This window comes from Papilio machaon, chromosome 14 (genome assembly GCF_912999745.1).
Source record: "Papilio machaon chromosome 14, ilPapMach1.1, whole genome shotgun sequence".
In the NCBI taxonomy this organism is placed as follows: Eukaryota; Metazoa; Arthropoda; class Insecta; order Lepidoptera; family Papilionidae; genus Papilio; species Papilio machaon.
The window spans coordinates 7,475,148-7,501,113 of record NC_059999.1 but is presented as its reverse complement, the minus strand read 5'-3'; the positions used below and the strand labels follow the sequence as shown (position 1 = coordinate 7,501,113).

General features: G+C 39.0%; 3 protein-coding genes across 4 annotated transcripts; 2 read left to right on the top strand and 1 right to left on the bottom strand.

Annotated features, from left to right (window-relative positions):
- The first annotated feature begins 1,363 nt into the window (after positions 1-1,363).
- LOC106708402 (RUN domain-containing protein 1) lies at positions 1,364-3,274 on the top strand. The gene has a single exon (XM_014499897.2). The coding sequence runs from the start codon at positions 1,506-1,508 to the stop codon at positions 3,138-3,140; it is 1,635 nt and encodes a 544-aa protein (XP_014355383.2). The 5' UTR covers positions 1,364-1,505; the 3' UTR covers positions 3,141-3,274.
- A 1,903-nt stretch (positions 3,275-5,177) lies between these two features.
- On the bottom strand, positions 5,178-15,490 carry LOC106708383 (fumarate hydratase, mitochondrial). Of its 2 annotated transcripts, none has more exons than XM_045681114.1 (10): positions 15,282-15,490; positions 11,022-11,138; positions 10,147-10,228; positions 9,948-10,069; positions 9,163-9,395; positions 8,494-8,699; positions 7,600-7,803; positions 6,894-7,055; positions 6,122-6,252; positions 5,178-5,639 (listed from the first exon to the last, which is right to left on the bottom strand). In XM_045681114.1, exons 1-10 carry the CDS (start codon positions 15,393-15,395, stop codon positions 5,508-5,510), a joined length of 1,503 nt encoding a protein of 500 aa, XP_045537070.1. In that variant the 5' UTR covers positions 15,396-15,490; the 3' UTR covers positions 5,178-5,507. The 2 variants fall into 2 exon arrangements, with proteins under 2 accessions (XP_045537070.1, XP_045537071.1); XM_045681115.1 differs by lacking the exon at positions 15,282-15,490 and adding an exon at positions 12,047-12,484.
- A 284-nt stretch (positions 15,491-15,774) lies between these two features.
- On the top strand, positions 15,775-23,787 carry LOC106708433 (plexin A3). The gene is made up of 3 exons (XM_014499940.2): positions 15,775-16,102; positions 16,714-16,834; positions 17,578-23,787. Exon 3 carries the CDS (start codon positions 17,640-17,642, stop codon positions 23,331-23,333), a length of 5,694 nt encoding a protein of 1,897 aa, XP_014355426.1. The 5' UTR covers positions 15,775-16,102; positions 16,714-16,834; positions 17,578-17,639; the 3' UTR covers positions 23,334-23,787.
- Positions 23,788-25,966: the final 2,179 nt, after the last annotated feature.

Below are 25,966 nucleotides of genomic sequence, written 5' to 3'. Positions count from 1 at the left end.
TTTTCTTCTTGTATTGAATAGTTGATCTTCTTCATTATTATGCCATCACGTTACCAAAATAAATATTACTTCGTTCTTAGAAAAAAAAATATTACGTGACTTGATATTTTCGCATTTGCTGCACAAATGTACTTTCAAATAAAAACTTTAACGTCTCTTTCCACTGAAGAAACACTCATAACTCACCTTTTTGAAAAAAGATAATGTATTATTTAATACAGATGTTTCAATACTGGTAAAATAAAGCATGGTTTGGTTTTTGTGATATATAGTTCAGCAAACCGCAAGCCGCATTCCTGATAACGGTTTCTGGCTTCACTAGGACATATCTCGACTCTGTGTTTAATCTTCTCGTTTATTCTCTTGACAGTCACATAATAAAAACATACTAATTATGTATGTATAATGCAATATAAATAATCATAAAACACACTTCAAAATAACTGAGAATTAAACTCAATAACTATAGAATAACCATCTAGTAACTAAGTAAAGGTTTATATGCAAATTATGATATAAAGCATTAAATCAAATAATGTCTCTAATGCATATAAAAATGTTGAACCTTAATTTGAAAACGACATTGCAGCGAGGGACACAATCTTCATAATTTGTAATGGCCCATAAAATCTCAAATAACATCAGCCCTCGTCCCTGACCCACTTGCCTTGCTTTGCCAGCCGTCGTAAAGGCCTTCGTCATTTAAATGATGCCCTTTACAATTTCGGCCTTTACTAAAGCTATAATGTAATAGGATACAGATTAGATAATAAAATAGAAGCTAAAAATTAACTAATTTGCCGTAATTTGGCCCACATTGATTAAGTAATATCAATTTAGAAGAGTAAACATGTTTTGTTTTTCTAATTAACTTTCAATAGAACGAGCGATCTAGGGCTGACGACATGAATGGGTCAGCTCTAGATCGAGTGAGTGTTTCGTTTTTGTGTGTGATCGATTTTTAATTTTAAAAACTTAGAATTTTTATAAACATACAGCTTAACATACTTTTATAAAAATTCTTAGATAGTTTTTTGTGCATTTTCAGATCTAGTACAACGACCTCTTATACCACTGTGTAAAAGCTCCACACAATCCTTCACGTTGGTTTAGTTGCCAATCGACGTAAGAGATGTCGCTAGATGTCTCATTTAATAAAAAAGTTGTAAGTTGAAAGTCTAGCAAAAAATCTTTTTATTTATGTTATTAAATTAAAAATAGTAATACCAATAATATACTTAAAAATTAATGAACACTACGTTACTCCAAATTTTTTCCATCTCTAGTTCACTTTCGTAGTTCATTCATTCAAATCACATATTGACGTCAGTCAATTGTGACGTCTTTGCTAAGTTCTAAGTTCTTCTATTCACTTAAGTTTTCCTTGGTTTTTCTGTGTTTTCAGTTTTATTTTGACCTAATCGGTATAACGGAATATAAAAATGTATAATTACTCGCAAAAAAGCTTGAGTTGTAGCACAATTTAGACAAAAACGCTGTCAAAAATGGATGAAGCTTGTGAATATGAAGGTGAGATACCGATTTGGCAGGAACCCCGGTGTGAGCCACTCGGGGCACCGAAAGAAAACCTTTGCGATGAGACTACACCGGAACAACTGTCCGGTGATAGAATACACGCATTGGAAGAAGAGCAGGAAATTCTATCCTCGTCTGTTTTCTCTCTTACATCTCATCTTGCGCAAGTCGAATTTCGTCTAAGGCAAATACTTAAAGCACCTCCGGAAGAAAAAGATTCTATGCTTCAGGCTCTCGAACAGTTTACGTCCCGTGGTGTACCAGATTCAAGGACCGCACCTCAAGGCAGCGCCGAGGAAATATCTTGTAATGAATGCGTAGAATTAGAACGAAAAATGAAACGACAACGTGCAAAGCAGTCTCAGTTCATTGAAAGACTCAAGTCACAGCTAAAAGAACTTGAACGTTTTGCGACGGACCCAAAGTCAGAGTCTGGTGACAGCACCCATAGGACTTTGATAGAACATTTAAGAAGTGAGATTGACCGCAGCCTCGAAGAAGGTTGTCATCAACCACTAAGTGCTGACGAATTAAGGCATCAAATAAACTGTGCCGTCAGGCAGTATGCTGACAAGCAATTGTCAAAAGAAGAAATTATTGGAAAACTACAAACTCATATAGAAGACATGCAAAAGTTTATAAAATTAATAAAGAATGAAGACTTAAACAGTAATGGAAAAACAAAACCTGAACCGAAGAAGGTTGGAAAATCTGAATCGTTTGAGAAAAATTTTACTAGACACAGTGTCAATGATGAACTGAAGGCAGAAACAATTAACCTAATGAGGAAAGCTTCAACATTGATACAAATATTTACAGTTTCACAGTTTGGTTGTTCACCAAACAGTCAAAAGAAGTATGACAAGAGATCGCCAAATGTTACCCACTGGGGCAACCTCAGAGCTAGGCTGGAGATGTCAATTGATGCTGTACTTCATTTAGTTTCCAGAGAACGACAATCCAGCTCAATTATTGACAGCTATGATAGTGATTCTGAGGAAGGAGCTGTAATTATAAATGATGCACCATTGACTACTGCAGTACGAAGACATTTAGCTATTAACTTGAGGGATTTACTTCAACATGGCCTTGTTGGACCGGACTCCACATCACTAGTACCCATAATTGGCTGTTTCCCTGTACGCAGGTCTTCCATGTCACGGAATATACATATTTGGGAGCTTATTTTACGTTATTATGAACTGAATGATGGAGACAGATTCAACTCCACTCCCGCTAGGAAACTAAGTCAAAGCTTTAACTTAGATATAGTGGGAGGTACCGCTATTACAAATAAGCAAAGTTTATTAAGTAATGTAGGAAGTATAATAGCTTCACATACGCCATATAAAAGGAGTTATGATGCACATTTCAAAGCATTTGTTTGCGCTGCATTAAATTCACACAAGCTTGTAATGTGGCTTAACATTATATTAAAAAGTAGATCCCTTATTGATTCATATTATTCTTCCACTAGCTATGTTGTCAATACGGGTTTCCAGGATGCTTTGCAAAGCTTAGATCGTCTCACACCTTATAATTTTGATTTGCCAGTTGATCTAGCCGTGAAGCAATTTCAAAATATCAAAGATGTATTTATGTAATTATAAGAGTACATTTTTTACACAGTCAATATGCCCTCCAATTGTACTGTGTATTTATTTAGTAGATCTGTAATTAAACATTCTAGTCCACTTTAATTTAAGTTTTTATTAGTTCTGAATGTGAATCCAGTAACAAGTCACTTATATGATATTCTATTATAGTGTAGAAAACAAACCAAAGAACGTATATATTAAAATCTAGGTCATATCAAAAACTGCCAATGAAACAATTACTAACTAATGTTTACTTGTATTTCAGATTTACATATATTTAAATTGGAGATTGTAACATCAAAATATTAGAACTGATTCACTATTGGTTTCTGAGACCAAAAATCTTTGTTTAAACATCGTTATCACAACAACATACAAACATAATATGTTTGAAATGAGGATTTTAGTCTCGGAAACCCCATGATCAGTATCACTGAATAGTAAAGTAATAAGGAATTGGCTAAATAAATATTGCTTTTTAATTTCTTGATGGCATTACCTATTAGAACTCAGTTGTTTTATATTTTAACTTATTTCCTGATATAAAATGAGAAATTAAATAATGTAACAGAATCCTTTCTAGTATATGATTTCTTGCACATTACACTTTTGTAATTAATCTCGTCTTCAACAAAATAGGTTTTATGTATTTATTGGTATATATATAGTCATTATTATTTATTATTAAGCCTTTAGTACAATTTTAAATAGTACACAGTGTTTATGTTATGTTATAATTAAATAATGATTTTCATATCATTGAATGTTAAATTTAATGGCCTAATTAATGTTTGTTTTGCCAGTTGATAAAATTAATTTGTGTTTATTTCCATGAATCATTTTACAATCCCTATATTTTATTTATTTTATGTATAATATATGAATATAAATATTGATATTTGTAGCTAACTCTATATGTGAAAAAAACTAAGTAACCTTGTACAATTTAGTTATTTCTATCAATAACTTATCAAATTGTAAACTACATTCCAAATAAATTTCTGGTCATTAAACCAAAGAATTTACAAATTGTATTATAGTTTTAAAATATGAATATCGTAAATATAGTAGTTGAAGCATGTTCTTGAGTTTTCATTGAAACATCTCTCGTCCATTTTGTCACGTGGCACACCATCGAAGAAATGTGGATTTGGCATCTTTCTTAACTATGACCATAAGTTGAAGAAAAAATATAACCTTTCAATTCAATTTTAAAGCTATTTCATACAAATGCTTAGATATCTCTCTGATTGGTTAGGAGGCTGCGAAAAATAAACTTGCACAAAACAAACTCTTTATAACGTCACTCGATATAACGACAAACTCCTTAAAACTTCGAAATTGTTTGACTAGTCGTTGGTTTCTGAGTTAAAAATCTCTTTAAAACATATTCCCGTCACTATATTTGACAACATGGATAGCAATAAGTTTTAAATGGAGATTTTGTATTTATAAACCCTAGGCTAAGGTAATTTGCCTTGCTCTCTATATGAAGAATAACCCCTTTGTATGAAACAACAAAAATAAATCAATTTACTCACATTTAGGTTAAAAAAAGATAACTGGTAATGTAATAAAACATTTTTTTAAATATCACTTTTTATTTAACAAACATTCGGCACAAAACATTACAAAAATAACTTGTAAACGAATGAACAAACATACAATCATGTTGATAAATAAATGTTCTTCATTATAATGAATTTTACACTACTTTTGCAGCAAATGCAGTCAGATTTAAATCGTTTAATCTTTCATTCTCTATATAAATCTAATTTATGATACTGAAATGTCATTTTTTTTTGTATTTGTAATAAATTACATATACATAAGTTTAGGACATTTTTTTATATATTTATGTATTTCTTGTAATATTAAAGTGTATAAAATTACGCGACAATGTATAAAAATCCATTGCAATGTTATTAAAACTACACCATTTTTATTATAATTACACATTTGACACATTGCGAATATATTCATTAAATAATAAAAAAAGTATAATAAATAAGGATTTCCACGATCATAATCAAATAAATAAATCAATAAAGTATATTTATTTGGATTTTGGATGCATTTTGAAGGTAATTTCAACAGAAGAGGTCATTTCGACATATCTTGCGTTGACGGCATATGTTGACGGCGTATCGTTATGACGACATACGTTCCGCTATCAAGTGACGGCGTATGTTGTGGTGCAGACAAATATTACCGACTTATGTGGTGACGGCAAACGTTGACGCCGTATGTTGTGTCGGCGAATGTTGACGGCATGTTTTGTGGTGACGGCAAACGTTGACGGCGTTTGTTGTTGTGACGGCGTATTGCGGGGGTACATCATTAGTTGCAGTTTGACGGCATGAGAGTGTTGGTCTACTTGGGTCCGAGCATGTCCTCGGGGCGCACCCACTTGTCGAATTGCTCCGCTGTGAGGTGACCCAGCTTGATGGCCGCGTCTTTTAGTGTCGTACCCTCCTTGTGTGCAGTCTTCGCGATCGCCGCCGCCTACAATCAACGTATTTAATTAATTAGATTAAAACTTGCATTACACATCTTACTAATATTATAAATGCGAATGTTTAGATGGATGGATGGACGGTTCAACGGAACTTGATGACATTTGGCACAGATGTAGAACATAGTCTGGAAGAACACATAGGCTACTTATTATGATTTTTTTAATTCCGCGTAGACGGAGTCAGCTATTATAAATATAATTAAGATATGACTTTGAGCTGTCAATGTACAGATTTTGACGAAAAAAATAAATGTTTTTTGATATTTAAATTTCTATTATTAGACAGTTATGTCGTCACATTAAGATGCGAGTACATATAAAAAAAAGCAATATACATTAATAATTTGGTCAAACAAGCAGCTATAATATTAGTTTTACAAGGGAGGAACAGTGGAGTAGTACAACAGTGATGCTAGTGTCAAAACAGTGTCATTCTGACATGTCATGTGTGTGTCAGTGACAATGTTACCTTATCATATCCGATGTGAGGGTTCAGAGCGGTGACGAGCATGAGAGACTCGCGCATGATCTTGGCGATGTTGGCCTCGTTAGCTCTGATGCCAACCGCACAGTTCTTGTTGAATGCAGCGCATCCATCACCTGAATACAACATTTTTATAAGTTGTAACGTGTTATCATTGTACTTTGGAAAAACAAACAATTTTTTTTATTTCATAAATAAATCACTTTGGTATTGAATTTAAAAAAAAATCACAACATTTATTAATTTTCACTTATCAATTTTAGATTCATTCGGCATCTTTAAGACTTTTATTTAAAAAGATAAACGATTCTAAAACTACTATCTATATTATATAATAAATAAAAAATATCCTATAATATGCCCGAGTGCATGAGCTATCTTTCCTCCTAGAATCGGTTCATCTGTTCCGGAGATTAGCCAGAGCAAAAACGCAGATAGACATTAATTTTATAAATAAGTTTTTCATTATTAGCAAAGCAAATATATTAATGTGTACGAAATATGACCTTTAATCTCGATATTACATACAGATTCTCCAATCTTACTAATATTATAAATGCGAATGTTTAGATGGATGTTTGTTTGAAGATATCTCCGGAACGGCTCAACGGATCTTGATGAAATTTGGTGCATATATAGAACATAGTCTGGAAGAACACATAGGATAATTAATAAGTTTTTTTTTCAATTCCCGACTGACGGAGTCGCGGACAACAGCTAGTTATTAATATTGTACAGATGTGTAGTGAATACTGACCGATGAGTCTAATAGACCGCAGCACGTTGGCGACCATCATGGGCTTGAAGACATTGAGCTCGAAGTGTCCGTTGGAGCCGCCGATGGTGCAGGCCACGTGGTTGCCCATCACCTGCGCCGCGACCATCGTCAGCGCCTCGCACTGCGTCGGGTTCACTTTGCCTACATAACACCAATAGAATACAGTCGAACCTGTATATGTCAGCCATTGTCCGGTTATGACGGACAACCTTCATAAGCGAGAATTTGCGATTTCTTGGAATCTCGCTTATCTAGGTTCGACTGTACATGACGAAATTTTTTTAAACTTCTGAAATGTTAACATAAAAGAGGCTTGAAACATTCTAATCTAAATTGGACAAAATCGATTAGATCATAGACACCAATATAGTGTTCTGTTTACGACAAAATCTATATATATAAAAGAAAGTCGTGTTATTTACACTATTTATAACTCAAGATCGGTCAAACTGATTTAGTTGAAAATTGATGCGGAGGTAGCTTAGAACTAGGAGACGGACATAGGAACTTTTTTATCATGTGTTTTTTTTATTCCGCGCAGACGGAGTCGCGGGTAAAGGCTAGTTATTAATAATTTGGTCTACTCTAATTATTTAAGCAGATTCATGAACTCGGACTCGGTCAGACTATGCCAGGACAGCGCTACTGGCATAAGACCTATGGTATGCTAGTGTCCAGTTCTCACCAGGCATGATGGATGAGCCGGGTTCGTTCTCGGGCAGCATGAGCTCGCCAAGTCCGCAGCGTGGTCCGGACGCCAGCAGACGGATGTCGTTGGCGATCTTCATGAGGGAGACAGCGATGGTGTTGAGAGCGCCGGACACCTCCACCATTGCGTCGTGACACGCCAGACTCTCGAACTTGTTGGGTGCCGTCTCGAATGGTATACCTGGTATAAAAAGGGGGCTGTTTTGAATTTTATATTGGGGTTGTTCGGAAGGTTATTTCTATTTTATATGTTTATTTCTATATTTAATAATGCCTTTATCAGCTCCCACAGCTTCCAGGACGTGGTGCATATTCATTGAAATTACACGAATCCTAAGTCGAGAAAAAAAACGAAATAACTTTCCGAACGACCTAATACTGTGCCAAGTAATTAATTTCTTTTTGAATAATTTATGTACCATTTCGTATGACATAGTAGCAATTGCAGAAACAGTACCCACAAGTTGTTTATCGGAAAAGCAGATTTGATGTGGCATCTTTACCTGGCAACTTACCTTGAATCTTTAACACCAAAATCTCCGTTTAAAACATATTTTTATCTCTATTTTGTCAAAGATAATTACAGGGATGATGATGATGTCTTATCTAATGGTTACTTTTACTTTTTTTCAAATTCTCAATACAAATCATTTGGATGATTGAGAAATCGACACTAATGATGTTTAGTGACCATTCATCATCATTAGGTCACTATATATCCCCACCGAGGACTTCGAATAAATGTTCAAGGTAAGATTTGAACCTAGGATCTTCAGATTGCAAGGCAAGTATTTAATCTCTGAGCCATCTACGCTCGTTTAGTGACTATTAAAGTGATTTAAATAATGTAGTCAGTGTAATGTTTGTCTACCTGTGAGAGAGGCGATCTCAGCGGCGCACTTCTCGGCGAATCCGATGCGAGTGTTGAGTCCAGTGCCGACAGCGGTACCGCCGAGTGCGAGGTAGTGCAGACGAGGTAGTGTAGCGCACACACGCTCTATACCGAACGTCAGCTGAGTCGCGTACGCACTGAACTCCTGGCCCAGTGTCAGCGGCACAGCATCCATCAAGTGCGTCCTGGTAACAGTCAGGGAATATTCCGCACCGACATTTTTTTAGCCGACTTCAAAAAGAAGGAGGTTATCAATTTGACTGTATTTTTTTTTGTGTTACCCCGAAGCTCCGCCCTTGGTGCTCCGATATCGATAAAAAATATTGCAATCGAAAGGTAGTGCTTCCAAATAGGTCCCATTTCTTTGATTATTTTTAAAAATAATTAAAAGATTAATAAATTTTAAGTTTGGCTTCAAAATGCGTTGCAAAAATTAGAATCTTTTTTATTTCCTAAAATGGCAAACGAATCAATGTTACTTTGACAAATACAATTACAGATTGCGTTGCCCACTTTAAATCGACGGGCTGAAGTATTTCCCTTTCCTATGGATCCTAAACGCAGTCAAATCCACTTCTATTATAAAAGATGGGAAGGGAAAGGGAACTAAACACACATAAGACAGGTTAAAGTTATATCAGAATATACCTGCCAATCTTAACAATCTTATCAAACTCCTTGGACTTGGCCTCCAGGGTGTCTCTGAGTGCGACGAGTCCCGGCATCAGCCTGTCCCGCAGCTCCATGGCGACGGCGACGTGCATGGCGGTGGGGTAAGTATCGTTGGAGCTCTGAGACTTGTTCACGTGGTCGTTGGGATGCACTGGGTCCTTGCTGCCGAGGGTACCGCCTAGGATCTGGATAGCGCGGTTGGCTATCACCTAGACAAACAAACTTCTATATAAGTTGAAAGAAAATACAAAAACTAACTTCCTGTTCAAGTCGTTAATCTAAAATTGTGTTCTATGCTTAATAATTATAAATGCGAAAGTTTAGATGAATAGATGTTTGTTTGAAGGTATCTCCGGAACGGCTCAAAGTATCTTGATGAAATTCGGCACAGATTTAGAATATAGTCTGGAAGAACACATAGACTACTTAGGTATACAAGTTTTTTTATAATTCCACACGGACGGAGTCGCGGGCAAAAGCTTTTTGTTACATATTTAGCTAGTAGGAATTGACAGAATAACAATGTTATTTCCATTGATGTTAAGGCTTCGTACTTAAGCGAAAAATGTAATAAAAAAGAAGAATCAATATTCATCTTGGTATCCGAGAGATTAATCAAGTATATTTAATCACATCTTCACCAACTACCAATCGCTACCGTCAGCATCAAAATGGTGAAAATCAAATAGGCACAAAATACCACAACCAGTAGCCTGTCCGTGTTTAAAGGTAAGTTGTGTGAGCAGAGCTTGTGGTGTTACCTCGTTGGTGTTCATATTGGTCTGTGTGCCGGAGCCTGTCTGCCAGATGACGAGAGGGAAGTGACCCTCGCGGTACAACTTGCCAGATATCACATCGTCCGCAGCCTGCATTATTGCCTCCGCTGGAAAATGTACCAACATCTTATACAAATTTCTATCAATAACTAACTCAGGGGGAAGATTTTTTTATTAAACTTACCTATTTTCTTATCAAGGCCAAACTCCATGTTTACTTTGGCAGCTGCTTTCTTCAAAATACCCATAGCTACGACTACAGGGTACTGTAAAATTAAAAAAAAAATTAGGTGATAAGATAAACTGAGGTACTTTAAGTTTCACTATTTTTTTGTAACTCTTATATTTCATAACGTTCATATATCTTAAAACTAAGTTCAAGTTACATTTATTTTATCTATAGATCACTGGTGTACATTGTTGCGATAGATAAAGAGAAGGGTGCCAACTAAATGAAACTATGTCATACGTGAGTTGAGCTAAGGTCAAATTAGTTATTGCAAGCAAGTTACATATTTCTGTCATTGACCTGACTGGGAGTGCTTGCATTTAAAAACATCCTCCGACTAATCGCTTAACTTATAAACACAACCTAAAAGTACTTCACGTACGCAATAACATGATACTTAAGCAACATTTTGTACGTCATAAGAATTCGCCGAAATAGTGAGTGACGGTTGCCCATATACATCCGCAATTGCAGATGCGTTGCCTACCTTTAATCGGCAAAGAAGACGTATATAAAAGAACCCCCTTCCAATGTTTCCCCTCCTCCATCAAATCCACTTTCCCTTCCCATCCTTTCCATATAAGCAAAGGAGAGTAAGGGAAAGAGAACTAAAATTAGGGCTTCGGCCCCCACACTTATCAGTTAAAACGCGGAATTGCTTCCTCTTCACGCCTGTCTTCTATGTGGTCGTGGTATTGCACTGGGCGAACCGGCACATTCGTGCAACATGAGTTGAAACTGACATCTACCTTGCATGTGTAATGTACCAAAATGTGCATATAATAACATGTAGATTTAAGGACGAGTTTCGACTCTTTGTTATTACTTACGGGCATCCTTTCCTCAATGCCGCCAATAGGAAAGTTCATAACCGACCGCACGGTCTGAGCTCCGTACAACTTGTCGTCAGGCACGTCCAATTCACCCATAGTGTCTTTTTCTTTCCTCTGAAATGAAAATATTTGTTGAATGAATAAGTGAGACAAAGACAGGTAACCGTGGGTTTCTGAGGCATAAATCTCTGTACAAACACGTCTCTGTCGTTGTCAAACAAAACAAAGATAACAATATGTTTTTAAACGGCGATTATGGTCTCAGAAATCCACGGTATGCTAAATTGTTACCAAAACAATGGAAAATTAACGTGGCACGATACAAAACGAGTACTTTGTGTTCATGTATTCATTTACATATTTAGTTGTAAAATGACAATATTCGAAACGTGAACTTTGAAAAAGGTGATATATTTCCGGCTTTGCAGAGTTTTAAATTTTCAAGTACAATAATTAGGTAAAATCAGAATATTTCGGTTATATAACAGTGTACAGTTCCTATCTAATGAAAATATTTTCTGTGTTTTTTTGTCAACTCAGGACTAAGAATTCAATTCCCTATCTTAAAATCTGGTTATAAATATTATGCTTTTAAAGGTCTCTTTCTTAACATAAGTCTAGTAAAATTTAATAGTGGCTTTTCTGTAAGTCAAAGAAATCCGGATTCGAACCCATGGTCAAAATATCAATCAAACTAAAAAAAAACATATCATGATGATGTGCACGATTTTTTTTTCATTTACAATAGTTATTTAATGAAGTTTTTAAATCTAATCAATCAATTGTACTTCCTAATGCTTGCTTATTACGCAAAGATCATGTAATACGTTAACGAAATCATATCATTATTATATTTATACTGATAACCTTTCCACGATCAACAAAATTAAATGAATCGCAATTATATGCCTTATGCTAAAGAAATTAAAATCTAACATTATTATTTTATTATAAATAATCGTTCGTAAGAGCCGGCGATCGGTCATTGGCATTATCTAATTACATACTTATTAGTTGCTTACCATTTTCACGGGCTTGCCCTCCGGGTTCATACACGTAGTGCACGCCATTATTATATTATTTTATTCACAAAACTCAATAAAATTTCGACAAATAAAAGCTGCTAAAATTAACAAAAAAAATCTTGTCCGAATGACAATTCGGTATTGAGCAGGTTATACGTCAGATTCGAAAAAGAATAAAGAAAAAACAAAAACACCGTATAAGCGGCCAGTATTTCTTTTACTTTTTAAATTGCCTTCTTGACGAGAGTGGCAGTGGCAAAATAACCGAACGTTTTTTGTTGACAAAACTTAAAGCCACGTTGCAGTTGGTAACAAATGAAACCAGTTGCGTCCCCTCTCTACGGTGTCGAGTTGAGCCCGGCGCGCGCGCAATTTTATAACACGTTTATCTAGACATGCGGCTACACACTTCAAATGGCGTGGGAGTACTGATTTGAATGCGGTTAAAACATTCATAATACGATAACAATACTGACGTTATTTATTCAAACAATTGTAATAATTTATTCCCGGCTTCTGCCGTTACAGTCATTACATCACGTGCTTTAAAATGCACTTAACAATTTAACTATTTCATATGAAAAGATTTAAATACAGCGTAGATCAAAATTCTCACATGCTGTAATGACTATTGTTAATTTGCACACGTAAATATGTTTTTGTTATCACTTAGAAATCTTTGCCTATCGTCGCATAGGCCATAAAATGCAATACGAATCAATTTATGCCGGCACCGCTCTCGTTTATACCTTGAAATATGACCTTCGAAGGTTCTAGATTGAACACTGTTCATCAAAGTCTAAAAAAACTCTAATTCTTGGTTAGATTCATCATAATGTATGTTGTATCAACAGATTTTGGTGTAAGCACATTTTTCTTATAAATTTTTATATGAGCTCAGTTAGTTTTATTTAAGGTTTAAGAAGTTTGTGGAACAAAATATTAATTTTATAAGAGCTCAGTGATGAAGAAAAACATTTTAATGGTAAGAGGCATGCAAGTGGTGATTATAAATATAGCCTCCAGTTAACATCAGAAACGAGGCAAAGATTTTATCAAATTTAATAACTTACAATAATATCAGATGGAAAAAGCTCAGATGTTAAACTGTAATTTTTATTTTTTAAAGATAACAATAGTTTACATAAATTCACAACAATACCCTTGTGTGATGCAATAAAAAAAAAACAATCTATCAAATGAGAAGCATAATTATCTTACAAGCACGATTTACACTCAGTTTGTATGAGTTTTAATTTTACATTGTGTTACAAACAACACACAATTTTACTACTTAGAATAGTATTTTATATAGTTATGAAATATGAAATAATAACATGCAGTAAAGATTCTAACAGTAGCTTTATATGTTAAAATAAATCTAAAGAGAATATTAAACAAGCCACACTGTAAACTTTAGTATATATGGTTTTGATTTCACATGTGTAAGGTCTCAGTGTGTGTTTGTGTATGTGACGAAACTGTCCAGTTATTTTTGCTATGAATCTCGGTTATATCTGCCTGTAATGCTCGCAAGTGTAGAGCGTTGGTGGTTCAGGGCTTAAGCACTTGACTTACAAACTTCAGGTCCTGGGTTCAGAACCCGCTATGTGCCAATGTGTTTTTTCGATTTTCGATCTGCATATGTACGCATATGAACATATCTGAGAAGAAATTCAATTATATGTGTGAAGTCAATCAACATGCACTGGGTCAGTGTGGTTGACTATGGCCTAGTCACCCCTAACTTGAGGTAGGCTTCGAGCCCTTTGGTAGGGAAGTATAGTGAGTTGATGATGATGAATGCCCGCAAGGTAATCCACATTGTGTGTTGTTATATCTTCAATATTAAAAGTAGCCCACTGAATGATTAATTATATGCTTTTAATTCTTTTCCATATGTAAACAAAACTTCATGATCTCTTTTATAAAGTTTTAAGAATACATGAGTGAAAAAATCTGACACACAAAAATTATGGTGAAGTTAAACGATTGACCACAAAAAAAATGGTCTTATCATTTAAGATATGTTTTTTTTTTTTCAGTGAAAATAAAAGTATGACAGAAGTTTTCTATAACAACCTATAAATCAAATCAATTAGTGTTGATTACATTTGTTTTAGCTAGATCTATTTTGTAATGTATAGAAAGGATTCCTCTCTCCTTTTCCTTCAATTTTAAGTTGCATCTATACGAACAGCAGTGTTAAATTGCATTGACACCATATTACTTCTTTACAAAGAAGTAATATTTTAAACATTTAACTGTTGATAAATTCTAGAATATTAATAATTTTACTGTCGGAAAATCTATATATATAAAAGAAAGTTGTGTTTGTTACACTATTTATAACTCAAGAACGGCTGAATCGATTTGACTGAAAATTGGTGGGCAGGTAGCTTAGAACCAGGAAACGTACATAGGATAATTTTTCCTCCGTTTTCTATTTTTTTTTCCGCGTGGACAGTCGCGGGTAAAAGCTAGTAATTAAATAAATGTGTAAAATTTATTTTAAATTTATTTAACTTAAATTATTAAAATTGCTCTCTTGTAAAGTTGTGCTTTAAAAAATATCACTTTCTTGTAAAGAGGTGATTTTTACCCATTTGTCATTGATTTATTTGACATTGATTTATCATCTTAGCTTTTATTGGGAGCTTCCCCCTTTTGCTTTATAGGAAAATGTCGTCTCAGCTAAGTATGTATGAATATATATATCTTTGTAATTTTGTCTGGTCATTCACCGCTTATTGTCCAAATAGGAATTTTTAAAACATACCACATATTGTATCAGAATATAATTTAACATTCTTATATTAACTCTCCTTGTAAAAGATTCCATCTTTATGCATATGGCTACTACAAAAATCCAAGCTTTAATGTTATACACATCAATGGATTGATTTTTATCAACAGAAGTTTCCCGTTATGACATTATAAATAAATAAACTGTCAATAATCATGTATTATGTTAGTGAAAATAAATAAGCAACAAAAAACATGCAATGTCTGATTAAGGGCCAACAGATTTCCTTGTTTAGAACATACTACTATTGAGTTCTGAATGCTATGAATATAATTTAAAAAATACAAGATCTACTCTAAAATGTAGAATTTTGTTTCATTCTTGAAACTAATAGTAAGACGATAACACCAAAACATAAATATATTTTTACTTTTTGTATGTTTTAATATTTATAGTTTTAAAAAATATACCGGTTATGCAACTTACGAGTTTGATGTTTGTCGTAGAAAAATCATGTTTGTCCAGAAGGCTGATAGCACCTCGAAGCTTGGTTGAAGAACGTGAAAGTGTAGCACAAATCTTAAACATGGACACAGCCATGATTTAAAAATTATATTATATTAAAGTTAAATCGAGTTTTTTTACCGATCAGAATGACATATATTTGACAGATCATATGTCCATGTTTCTTCGCCGAGTTTCACAACATTGCCAGTGTTTATATTCGAGTTTTTTTTTAATATTTTGAACTTAATATTTCAACATATTTCCACCTTTAGAATGCATGTACGTCAGATCGACAGTAATTTTTACGAGTGTCTGTGTCCGCAATAATAAAATAAAATTAATTAAATGCGAAAAAGCTTCTAAAATTGAATGAATCCGTACAAAATTTTCGAACGCTCCTCTATTGCTTTAGTCCCTCTGTCGGTTAAAATATGTACTATTTTTGACCCATCGGACGCGATCGGCTCTCCTCGGATCAGTCACGCCTAGACTCGTTCGAAAAGCGAAACCATAATCATTCCACGGCGATGTACGAAGACTGATGCTCATGTCGTGGACTCTTTGTGCAAACGGGACATTTTATTCATTTTAACGGGCTTAGCTTATTCGACATAGTTATTTTATACAAATAATGTTGTGATAAAGACGGTCGCTTGTGGTGTTGTGTTATAGTTATAAATTACAGTGAGATCATTACAAAGAGAATATTGTGAAGTGCATTCTAGTGGTTATTGCGTTATTGTCAACGTTCCTGTTCCAATACCAAAGGATTGTTTTTTGAGATCTTAGTATTACATAAGGTAAGTTCTAGTCTTAATAAAGTGTAATTCGTTCAGCAGTGCGTGGCGTTTGGAATGGCTTCCGTCTATCGAATCGCGTGCGCGGTAATGGCTGACTTTCTTTTCCGTCCTATGTCAAAGAAATAGACCTAGATAGCGTCCAAAATAATAATGTTATCTTATGTTTTTAATATTTTCTAAAAAAATGTGGTAATGTTTATGGCACGCGTGCATATCTAGTTATATTACGTTGAGTGGGTGGATGCAGGGAATGCTATCAAAAGTGAACGACCGGTCTCGATCGTACGGCATAGAGTTGAGTCTCGCCTTTGGGGTTTTCGAATCGCATAAAGTTATAGACAATTTTTATGCTTATGGTTTATATGGTTCAGACCGACCGTCTAAATTTGACCGTACATTTTGTGTCTTCCGGATATTTCATGTTTAGTAAATAATAAAAATATCAAAGTATTGTACAATGTTATGTTAATATTTGAAATGAAATATTTTGCTCCCATTGTGTAAGATGACACGAGAGAGCAAAATACGTGACACAAGAAACATATGTAAGTTGGGTTAGGGGATCGATCGAGCCCCAACGGGCTTTAAAATCGTAATATTTGTTGTTCCAGGTCTCAACAGGGAAACAAGAACGGTGTCCCCACATTATGAAAGTACGCTTCTATCTATGCGTATGATCAAGTAGACCGTCATATCGAAGCCCGTCCGATCTAATTCCGTCATGGCTATCCTGTAAGTATAGAATCGATGTCGTCAATGTGTTCAGTTTTTTTCGAATATTTAGTTCCATTTTTGTTCTTTTTATTTCCCGTTGCGCCACCACGTTTGCTCCCCCGTATCGAACAGCATGCCAAGTATTTTGTGTTACTCCCCATTATAATGTTGAGGCTTTCGTCGGGTGTTTAAAGAATAAAACTAAATTGCACTGGCCGGAGGCCGCCGAAACCCGTTCTTCCCCGTACTAACCTATATTTGTTCGCGTTTAATTTTCCGGATGCGTAATTCTGACACGATCGTAATTGTCCCAGTAGTGCAAAGGTTAGTACAGAAGATAGAAGGACGGTGATTGGGCGTCCTTTCTCGCTCTGATCGCACTGGCGCGCCGCGTCTGCACCGAGTCGCGTACGATGTAGGCGGTCGTGGGTTCAGGTCCGTGGCCGGCGGGGCGCCGTGCGATGGGAACGGACGGCTCCAGTGCGTGCGGCTGACGACTAGTTCACATCAAGCGGTTATAACCGCGCGATCACAGACCAACCATTACTTTGATAACAAAATACACAAGCCCTTGACACACTAGCGTAGATTTTGTTAATTTTCTTTAAATTCCTCCCAATTTTTAATGGATGTTTCAACACAAGAAAGATGGTGGAAGAGACGCGATTTGGTGTTGTCAATTTGATAGATAGTGGCGAGGTGAAGAACTCGCTCTGTTGTCGCCGCGTGATGTGAACTAGCCGTGACGTGTCGCGTTGCAGATGGGCGGGCGGGGAGCCGCGCGGACGGCGGCGGTAGGCGGGCGGCCCGATGCGCCCGCGTCATGTGGCGCGTGCTACTGGCCCTGGCGGCCTTCGGCGTCGCCGACGGCTCCCACGACGTCGTGCGCTCCTTCTCCGACCCTCTCGCCACGCCCGCGTCGCTCTTCAATCACCTGGTCGTCGATCGCAACACCGGCCGGGTCTACGTGGGCGCAGTCAACAGAATATACCAGCTGTCTCCCGATCTCGAGGTCGCCCAGTCGTTCGTCACTGGACCGGTCAACGATTCGGCTCTCTGTACCTTTGATTGCCCGCCGAGTTTTGTGAAGAAGCCCACCGATAACGTCAACAAGGCGCTCGTCATAGACTATGCGACTAGCCGCCTCATTACGTGCGGCTCGGTGTTGCAAGGATTGTGCTCAGTGCGGAACTTGAATAACATTTCTCATGATGTGCGCGAAGTGCGCGAACCGGTCGTCGCAAACAATGCCAGCGCCTCGACCGTGGCTTTCATCGCTCCGGGGCCACCTAACCCCCCGATGACGCAGGTGATGTACATCGGCGTCACCTTCACCGGCAACTCTCCTTACCGCTCCGAAGTGCCCACCGTGAGCAGTCGCTCTTTAGAGGATGACCGTCTATTCATGATAGCCAGAACCGCCGTGACAACCGGCACAAGAATGTTCGTAAATTCTCTGTCCCGAGAACGATACCCTATAAACTATGTATACGGCTTCAGTTCGGAAGGATTCAGTTATTTCTTAACAACTCAGCTGCGCGGCGTCGGATCCGATACGTATTACAGTAAGTTGGTGCGTGTGTGCCACGACGATGAAAACTACTACTCGTACACAGAAATACCGATGTCCTGCACAGGCGAGGGTGGTGGAAACTACGGCTACAACCTCGTGCAAGCCGCCTTCGTTGGAAAAGCGGGCTCCGTGTTGTCGTCTGAACTCGGAATAACGCCGCAGCACGACGTCCTCTTTGCTGCTTTCAGTCAAAGTGAGTCGATAAATACGAACACACCTTCAAATCTTTCGGCGCTTTGTGTTTATTCGCTAAAGGCCATCCGTCGAAAGTTTATGCAGAACATAAAAACTTGCTTTAGTGGCAATGGCTCGCGGGGCTTAGACTTTATATCGCCATCCCACCCTTGCATACCAACAAAATTACAATCGATAAGCGAAGATTTCTGTGGATTGGACGTTAACACGCCTTTGGGGGGTGAACAACCAGTGGAAGCGGTTCCCGTGGCGAAATTCGAGAAGAGGCTGACCGCGGTGGCGGCCACAGCGACCGGTGACTACACTGTCGTGTTTGCCGGCACGGCAGAGGGACATCTCAAGAAGATCGTCGTCGAGAGCGCCACTTCAGCGTTCGAGTATGGAGATATTGTAATCGATGAGCGCTCGCCGGTCAACAAAGACTTATTCTTCGATACTCAATTAATGCATTTATATGTGATGACCGAGAGCAAAGTGTCTAAAGTGAAAGTTCAAGAGTGTAGCGTATACAAATCGTGTTTAACATGCCTAGGTGCCAAAGACCCGTACTGTGGTTGGTGTTCTTTAGAGAATAAGTGTAGCCTTCGATCGGACTGTCAGGAGGCGGCTAAAGATCCTCTGTATTGGATATCTTATCGCAGTGGACGTTGTACGACTATCACTCAAGTTACACCGAATCAATTGCAACGAACTACTGCAAGGACTCTAGATTTACATATAGAAAACCTACCAACTCTCAATGGTCAATTCTTGTGCGCATTTACAGCTTTAGATCGTACGCTGAAAACTAACGCTACTCGAAAACCTTACGGGGTAAATTGTACCACTCCTCGTACCGATACCTTACCGCCGATACCCTCCGGCCAGCATCACTTCACTGCAAAGCTGTCAGTGCGCACGACACAGGGACCCGATTTTGTAGCGACTAATTTCACATTCTTCGACTGTAACACGTATAGCTCTTGTACTCAGTGCGTAAGCTCGTCGTTCCCTTGCGATTGGTGCGTCGACGGCCACCGCTGCACGCACGACACGGCCGAGAACTGTAGGAACGACATCCTCGTCACAGGCATCAGTAGGATTGGACCTAGTTACCGCTCCGGTCCAAGCTTCTGTCCCACCATTAATTCCACTTCCGACGGCACTAATGAGATTCTCGTTCCATCCGGTGTTAAAAAGGCAATAAAAGTAAAAGTTCATATTATAGGTCAATTTATAGTCCAGACGAGGTTTGTGTGCCAGTTTAATATCGAGGGCCGCGTGACCCACGTGAATGCCAAGCTTCTCGCCGATACGATTTATTGCGAACCCGTTGAATTTACTTATACGTCTCGTGCTCCGAATATAACCGCATCGTTTGCCGTCATATGGGGTGGATCTAAACCGCTAGATAATCCGGACGACACCCACATACTCATATATCGTTGTAGCGACATGGCGGATAATTGCGGTATCTGTTTGGCTCTGCCAGAGAAGTTCGGTTGTGGTTGGTGTCAGGGTTCGGACCGATGCGAAGTACAAGAACAATGCGGGGCCCCCAGTGTGTGGTTGAATCGGACTCAAACGTGCCCCAATCCGGAAATCCATTCTTTTAGACCGCAACTAGGCCCGTGGGACGGCGGCACAAATATAACTATTGAAGGCATAAATCTAGGCCGGAATATATCGGATATCTACAATGGCGTCACTATAGCTGGAATCAAATGTCAGCCAATAGTAGAATTGTACGTGAAAACGCGGCGTATAGTTTGTACCGTGGACGGCCCCGGCGAGGAGGTCCCGCGGGACGGCCCCGTCGTTGTCAGAGTCGCTGACTATCGCGGCGAGTCGAAACATCATTACGCCTTCGTGAATCCAAAAATAAATTCCATCCAACCTAAATACGGTCCACAATCGGGAGGAACTAAATTACGTATTACTGGCGAATATCTGAACGCTGGTAATAATATTCAAGCTTTCATCGACGACTTACCGTGCGCGATCCTTTCTGTTTCACACGAAGAAGCCGTATGTCGTACGAGCCATTCTTACCAACTTAAAATGGGTACGTTACGTATGCGTTTCGACACCGGAGTGCGGAAACTGGAACGCGAAAAGTTTGAGTATATAGAGGACCCCGTGGTCGAATTCGTCGAGTCCGGTCCGCCGTTAACGTCGCAACGCAAACAACCCAAAGGCATTCCATCCGGAGGAATAAACATTAAAGTGATGGGTCGTAACTTCCATTCCATTCAGTTCCCACAAATATATGTCTACCACGACAACCGACCGTATATAGCTCCTTGCCATAGAGTCGATTTTCAAACGCATCTCATTTGCGAGTCCCCAGGCATTGAGAGTGCTGGGCTTAATCTAGACCCGGACAGACCTCTGGAATTAGAATACGGATTTAATATGGACGACGTCCAGAGCGTACAGAACTTGACTAGTAAAACGGGCAACGCTTTTCTCCTTTATCCGGATCCTATTTACGAGAAATTTGACGAGGACGTAAAGTATTACAAGTCCGAATACTTGACTATCAACGGTCAGAACTTAGACAGGGCGTGTACTGAGAGTGACGTTGAAGTACGTATAGGCGAGAGCGTGTGCAATGTGACGTCACTGGCGCGCCACCAGCTGACGTGCCGGCCGCCAGCGCGCGACGAGTTGCCGGACGGCGTGGTCTCGCCCGAAGTGGTGGTGCGCGTGGGCCGAGCGCTCACTTACAAGATCGGTAAACTGTCTTACGACTCGCAGGCCGGCCTGCAGGCGGCGATCGGCAAGCCGATACTTTTTGGCGTCAGCGCTAGTGTATTTATTCTTATATTGATATTTGTCGTATTTCTAGTTATGTATAGGCGTAAATCCACTGAAAATATTAGGGTATTAAAAAATATGCAGGAGCAAATGGATATTTTAGAGTTAAGAGTTGCGGCTGAGTGTAAAGAGGCGTTCGCCGAGCTTCAGACTGAGATGACCGACCTGACGGGAGACGTGACGGGCGGCATTCCTTTCTTGGACTACCGCACATACGCGATGAAGATCTTGTTCCCCAACATCGACGACCACGCCGTCCTGCAGTGGGAACGACCAGAGCTTATGAGGAAAGAGAAGGGTCTGAAATTGTTCGGCCAATTGATAATGCATAAAACATTCCTATTATTGTTTATTCGTACTTTAGAAAGCAATAGATATTTTTCAATGCGAGATCGTGTTAATGTAGCTTCTCTTATTATGGTAACTTTACAAAGTAAGATGGAATATTGTACTGATGTTTTAAAGACGTTGCTGGCAGAGCTAATCGAAAAGTGCATGGAGGGGAAAAGCCACCCTAAGTTATTACTGAGGCGTACGGAGAGCGTCGCTGAAAAGATGCTCAGCGCGTGGTTTACTTTCCTTTTGTATAAATTCTTACGTGAATGTGCCGGCGAACCGCTCTACCTTCTATTTAGGTCGATGAAAGGTCAAGTCGACAAGGGCCCGGTGGATGCGATCACCTCCGAAGCGCGCTATTCTCTGAGCGAAGAGAAACTCATTAGACAATCGATAGATTTTAAAGCGATGACCGTGAGCGTATCGATATCGCAACAGACGATCTTCGTGAGCGGCTTGGAAGCGACCACGGAAAACGTTCAAGTCAAAGTTCTCGATTGCGATACGATTAGTCAAGTGAAGGAGAAATGCCTCGATGCTATTTACCGCGCGACGCCGTACTCGCAGCGGCCGAGCCGCGATGAGCTTGATTTGGAATGGCGCACGGGCGCTTGCGGTCGACTGATTCTGTATGACGAGGACAGCACTACTAAGTGCGAAGGCGAATGGCGCAAACTAAACACTCTAAATCACTATCGTGTACCGGACTGCGCGTGTCTCAGTCTCGTGGCCAAACAAAGCTCCGTTTACAATTTGTCCAACATGGAGAAAAATGACAAGTCACATACGTATGAGACACTGAATAGAGGTAAATACGGTTCCGCTAGTCCTCCTGCGAGCCCACTCAAGTACGAGCACGGCGGCGGCTTTAAGTACTGGCACCTCGTCCGGCACCACGACGGCGATGCGCACAAGGAGGGCGAGCGCGGTAACAAAATGGTCTCTGAGATATACCTAACCCGTCTGCTTGCCACCAAGGGTACACTACAGAAGTTTGTCGACGACTTGTTCGAGACGATCTTCAGCACCGCACACCGCGGCTCCGCGCTGCCGCTAGCCATCAAGTACATGTTTGACTTCCTCGATGACCAGGCGCTGCAGCACGCTATCTCTGATCCCGAGGTCGTTCACACCTGGAAAAGTAATTCTCTTCCGCTTCGTTTCTGGGTTAATTTAATTAAAAATCCCAATTTCGTTTTCGACGTTCACAAGTCTAACACGGTCGATTCATGCCTATCGGTTATCGCGCAAACGTTCATGGATTCGTGCTCGACGTCCGATCACATCCTTGGCAAGGACTCACCCTCCTCTAAGCTGCTGTACGCGAAAGACATTCCCGTATACAAAGAGTGGGTGGAGCGCTACTACGCGGACATAAAGTTGATGCCCGCTATATCGGACCAGGACATGAATGCCATGTTGGCGGAGGAGTCGCGCCTGCACACGAAGGAGTTCAACACGAACTGTGCGCTCAACGAGCTGTACGCGTACGCTGTCAAGTACAACGAGCAGCTGATGGTGACGCTGGAGGAGGACGAGTTCTCGCAGAAGCAGCGGCTGGCGTACCGCCTGGAGCAGGTGCACGGCCTCATGGCGCACAACTACGACGTGTAAGCCAACTCGCCATGCCGAGCCGTACGCCCGCCGCCCTGTATATAATGCCACCCCCGCACATATCTCTGCTGGCAGCCATTGTATATATTAGATAGTGTACAGTCTTTAATATTGTAATTTTTGTATTATTTCAGCGGTCCGATGTCGTTTTTTAATTTTATATAATGAACTTTGTATTGTTTTACACGACGAAACCGACCGGCCGAGGTCGTGCCGCAGTATGCATCGTAAAGTTAAAATTGTGTATGTCTGTCTATGTGTGCTCGCGTCGTACGAGTTAATGTTACGTCGATCGGTGTAAAATGTGTGTCGCAAACGAAAACGCATGTGAGCCCCTCGGCGAGCTCACCCCGGCTCGCCGGCGGGCGTTTTTAAATTTGTACTCGCAGTCTTATTAACGAAATAACCGACAGTGAAACGGTAACGATTCCATTAATAAATATCGTCGAATGTATGCGTGTGTTTTTATTCGGGCGGCGCGGCCACGGCCGACGAAAGCCCAACGCTTGGCAGCTGACGGCGGGGAGCACGCGGTACCGTCTCGCCTCGCCCCGGGGCGCGGCGCTCGCCTCTTATCACCTCACCCATCCATTGCCTCCGCGGGCTCGTGGCCTGTACGCCCGGTCGCGGCGGGGCGAGACGGTCACCAAAGAGCGGCCCTGCTGTTTCAGCCGCTACGCGAGGGTCGCGGCGCGGACCGCGTTCGCGATACTGAACAACATTTACTGCATACCCGCCTACGTGGTGTGGATGATGGCGCTGCGCCTCGTCAGGCCCGTGTTCGCCCCTCTCTACTGGAAGGTGGAAGGCCTGCTGTACCACTGGCTGCTGGCCATGGTGTCGCTGTGGGCTTGGACGGCGGGATACGAGCGTAAGTATTCAGCAACCTCTACGACTCCTCTGCACATTCCTGGTGGAATTCTCTTACGATTATCACATTGATGTTTTGCCTATGTTAAAAATAACAATAATTACCTTCTTTTTGTATCGCCAAGAACAGGAATGGCCATCGGTATAGTTGATCGATAGATGGATATTGAGTTAATCTGTAATTATTTTATAAGATCCCTTACGACTACCGCCGAACTAATTACAAAATTGAACTTTAATTTTACATAAACTTTTTGCCTGCGTACACTGAACTTTTATCTTTACTATAGTAGTCACAGACATCGTTATTAAAGTGAATGTTATGTCCACTTTGTCCACCCCTGGTTCTTATTGTTAAAGTTGATTGTTAAGAGAATCTCGCCGAGAATGTTGATAAACAAATAAAAGCATAAATACCTAATGGGTTTCAAACAAACATAATTTATTCAGTAGTTTTTCAATATTTGCTACTTACAAATAACATAAAATTTTATGCACTTAAATTAATTACTGTATTTTAAAACGTACTTAAATACAATAATTACCTATATAATATAGCTTCCGAACGCTTAATTTATTAAGCTATTAATAAATATGGGGAAGCCAACAATATTTGTATTCATTAACTCGTAAGACAATGAGAACTGCTACTTGGTAATTAGAATTATTTAACGGTTTGATTAAATTTACATGAATAATATTTTATTTTTCTTCTGGATTGGGTAAGGTATATTTCTACAGACAGATTTAAACAATTGCACCATAGTCTACACTCTGAAAAACTGGCACTCGTTAGTTAGTGCCTATTTCCATAAAGCGATTGACTACGCGCGGCTGTCATTTCATACAAAAGTTGCGACCGCGCTAGTGGAAATAGGACTGTTCACTCTAAACAATGTTGGGATTGATATAAATAGGCACATACGTTTTAAAATTACTGGACAATACTACTGATTATTTTAACTATAATTATTAAAAAGTATTTTGATATTTTAGTAAAACTACTAAACATATTATATTAATACTACAATACTAGAATGCAATACAACGCATATAAATAACTACGACGATATTTTGATAAAGAGAGATGATAGATGAGAACTACTGCATAGATTACTTTATTCTTTACCAACTAGACTATTCGAAGCTTCAGAATTAAAGTCATGGAAAGCAACTGTACGCATTAAAATTTACATTTTAAATTTAAGAATTTTAACATTCAATATGTAAACTTATAGTCTTAAGTCATCGAAGACTGCACAACAAGGTAAGTCCGTAGTTTACTTAATCGTCTAAGTACAAAGGCCTTGGATGAAATCACCTTGCGTTACACTGTACGGTCTGATTCTGCTACGAATGTTTTAACTTTTGTATCTAGTGTAAGCAATGACTCATATCTTTAATTAATTTAAAACTAGAATTTAAATAATCCTGGTTATAAATAATTGTAACTCTAATGTATGTACTTGAGGTAGAAAGTAAGGACTTTTGAAGACTCTAACTTTTTTTTTCCTTCGTAGACATTTTTTTCAAACTGAGATATTTTATCACCGCACGTAACTCACTTTTATCCATAATTTTGACTTTTTAGCAACTCGTAGCACAAAAAAATTTATTACATGCGAACGAACTGACAAAAACAAGTGACAGTCTGCATAAATATAGTGTGATAGACACTCTTTAATTTGAATATCGAACTTGATCCAAAAAGGTTTCATATATATGCACTTCTAAGAACTTTTTGATTCACCCTGGTACTTCTG

Coding starts and splice junctions, on each gene's coding strand:
- LOC106708402 (XM_014499897.2), top strand. CDS start 1,506: ATGGATGAAGCTTGTGAATATGAAGGTGAGATACCGATTTGGCAGGAA.
- LOC106708433 (XM_014499940.2), top strand. CDS start 17,640: ATGTGGCGCGTGCTACTGGCCCTGGCGGCCTTCGGCGTCGCCGACGGC.
- LOC106708383 (XM_045681114.1), bottom strand. CDS start 15,395: ATGGCTGTGTCCATGTTTAAGATTTGTGCTACACTTTCACGTTCTTCA. Junction 7,056..7,599: donor CGGCTCATCCATCATGCCTG/GTGAGAACTGGA, acceptor GGTGTTATGTAG/GCAAAGTGAACCCGACGCAG. Junction 6,253..6,893: donor GCGGTCTATTAGACTCATCG/GTCAGTATTCAC, acceptor TGTTGTATTCAG/GTGATGGATGCGCTGCATTC.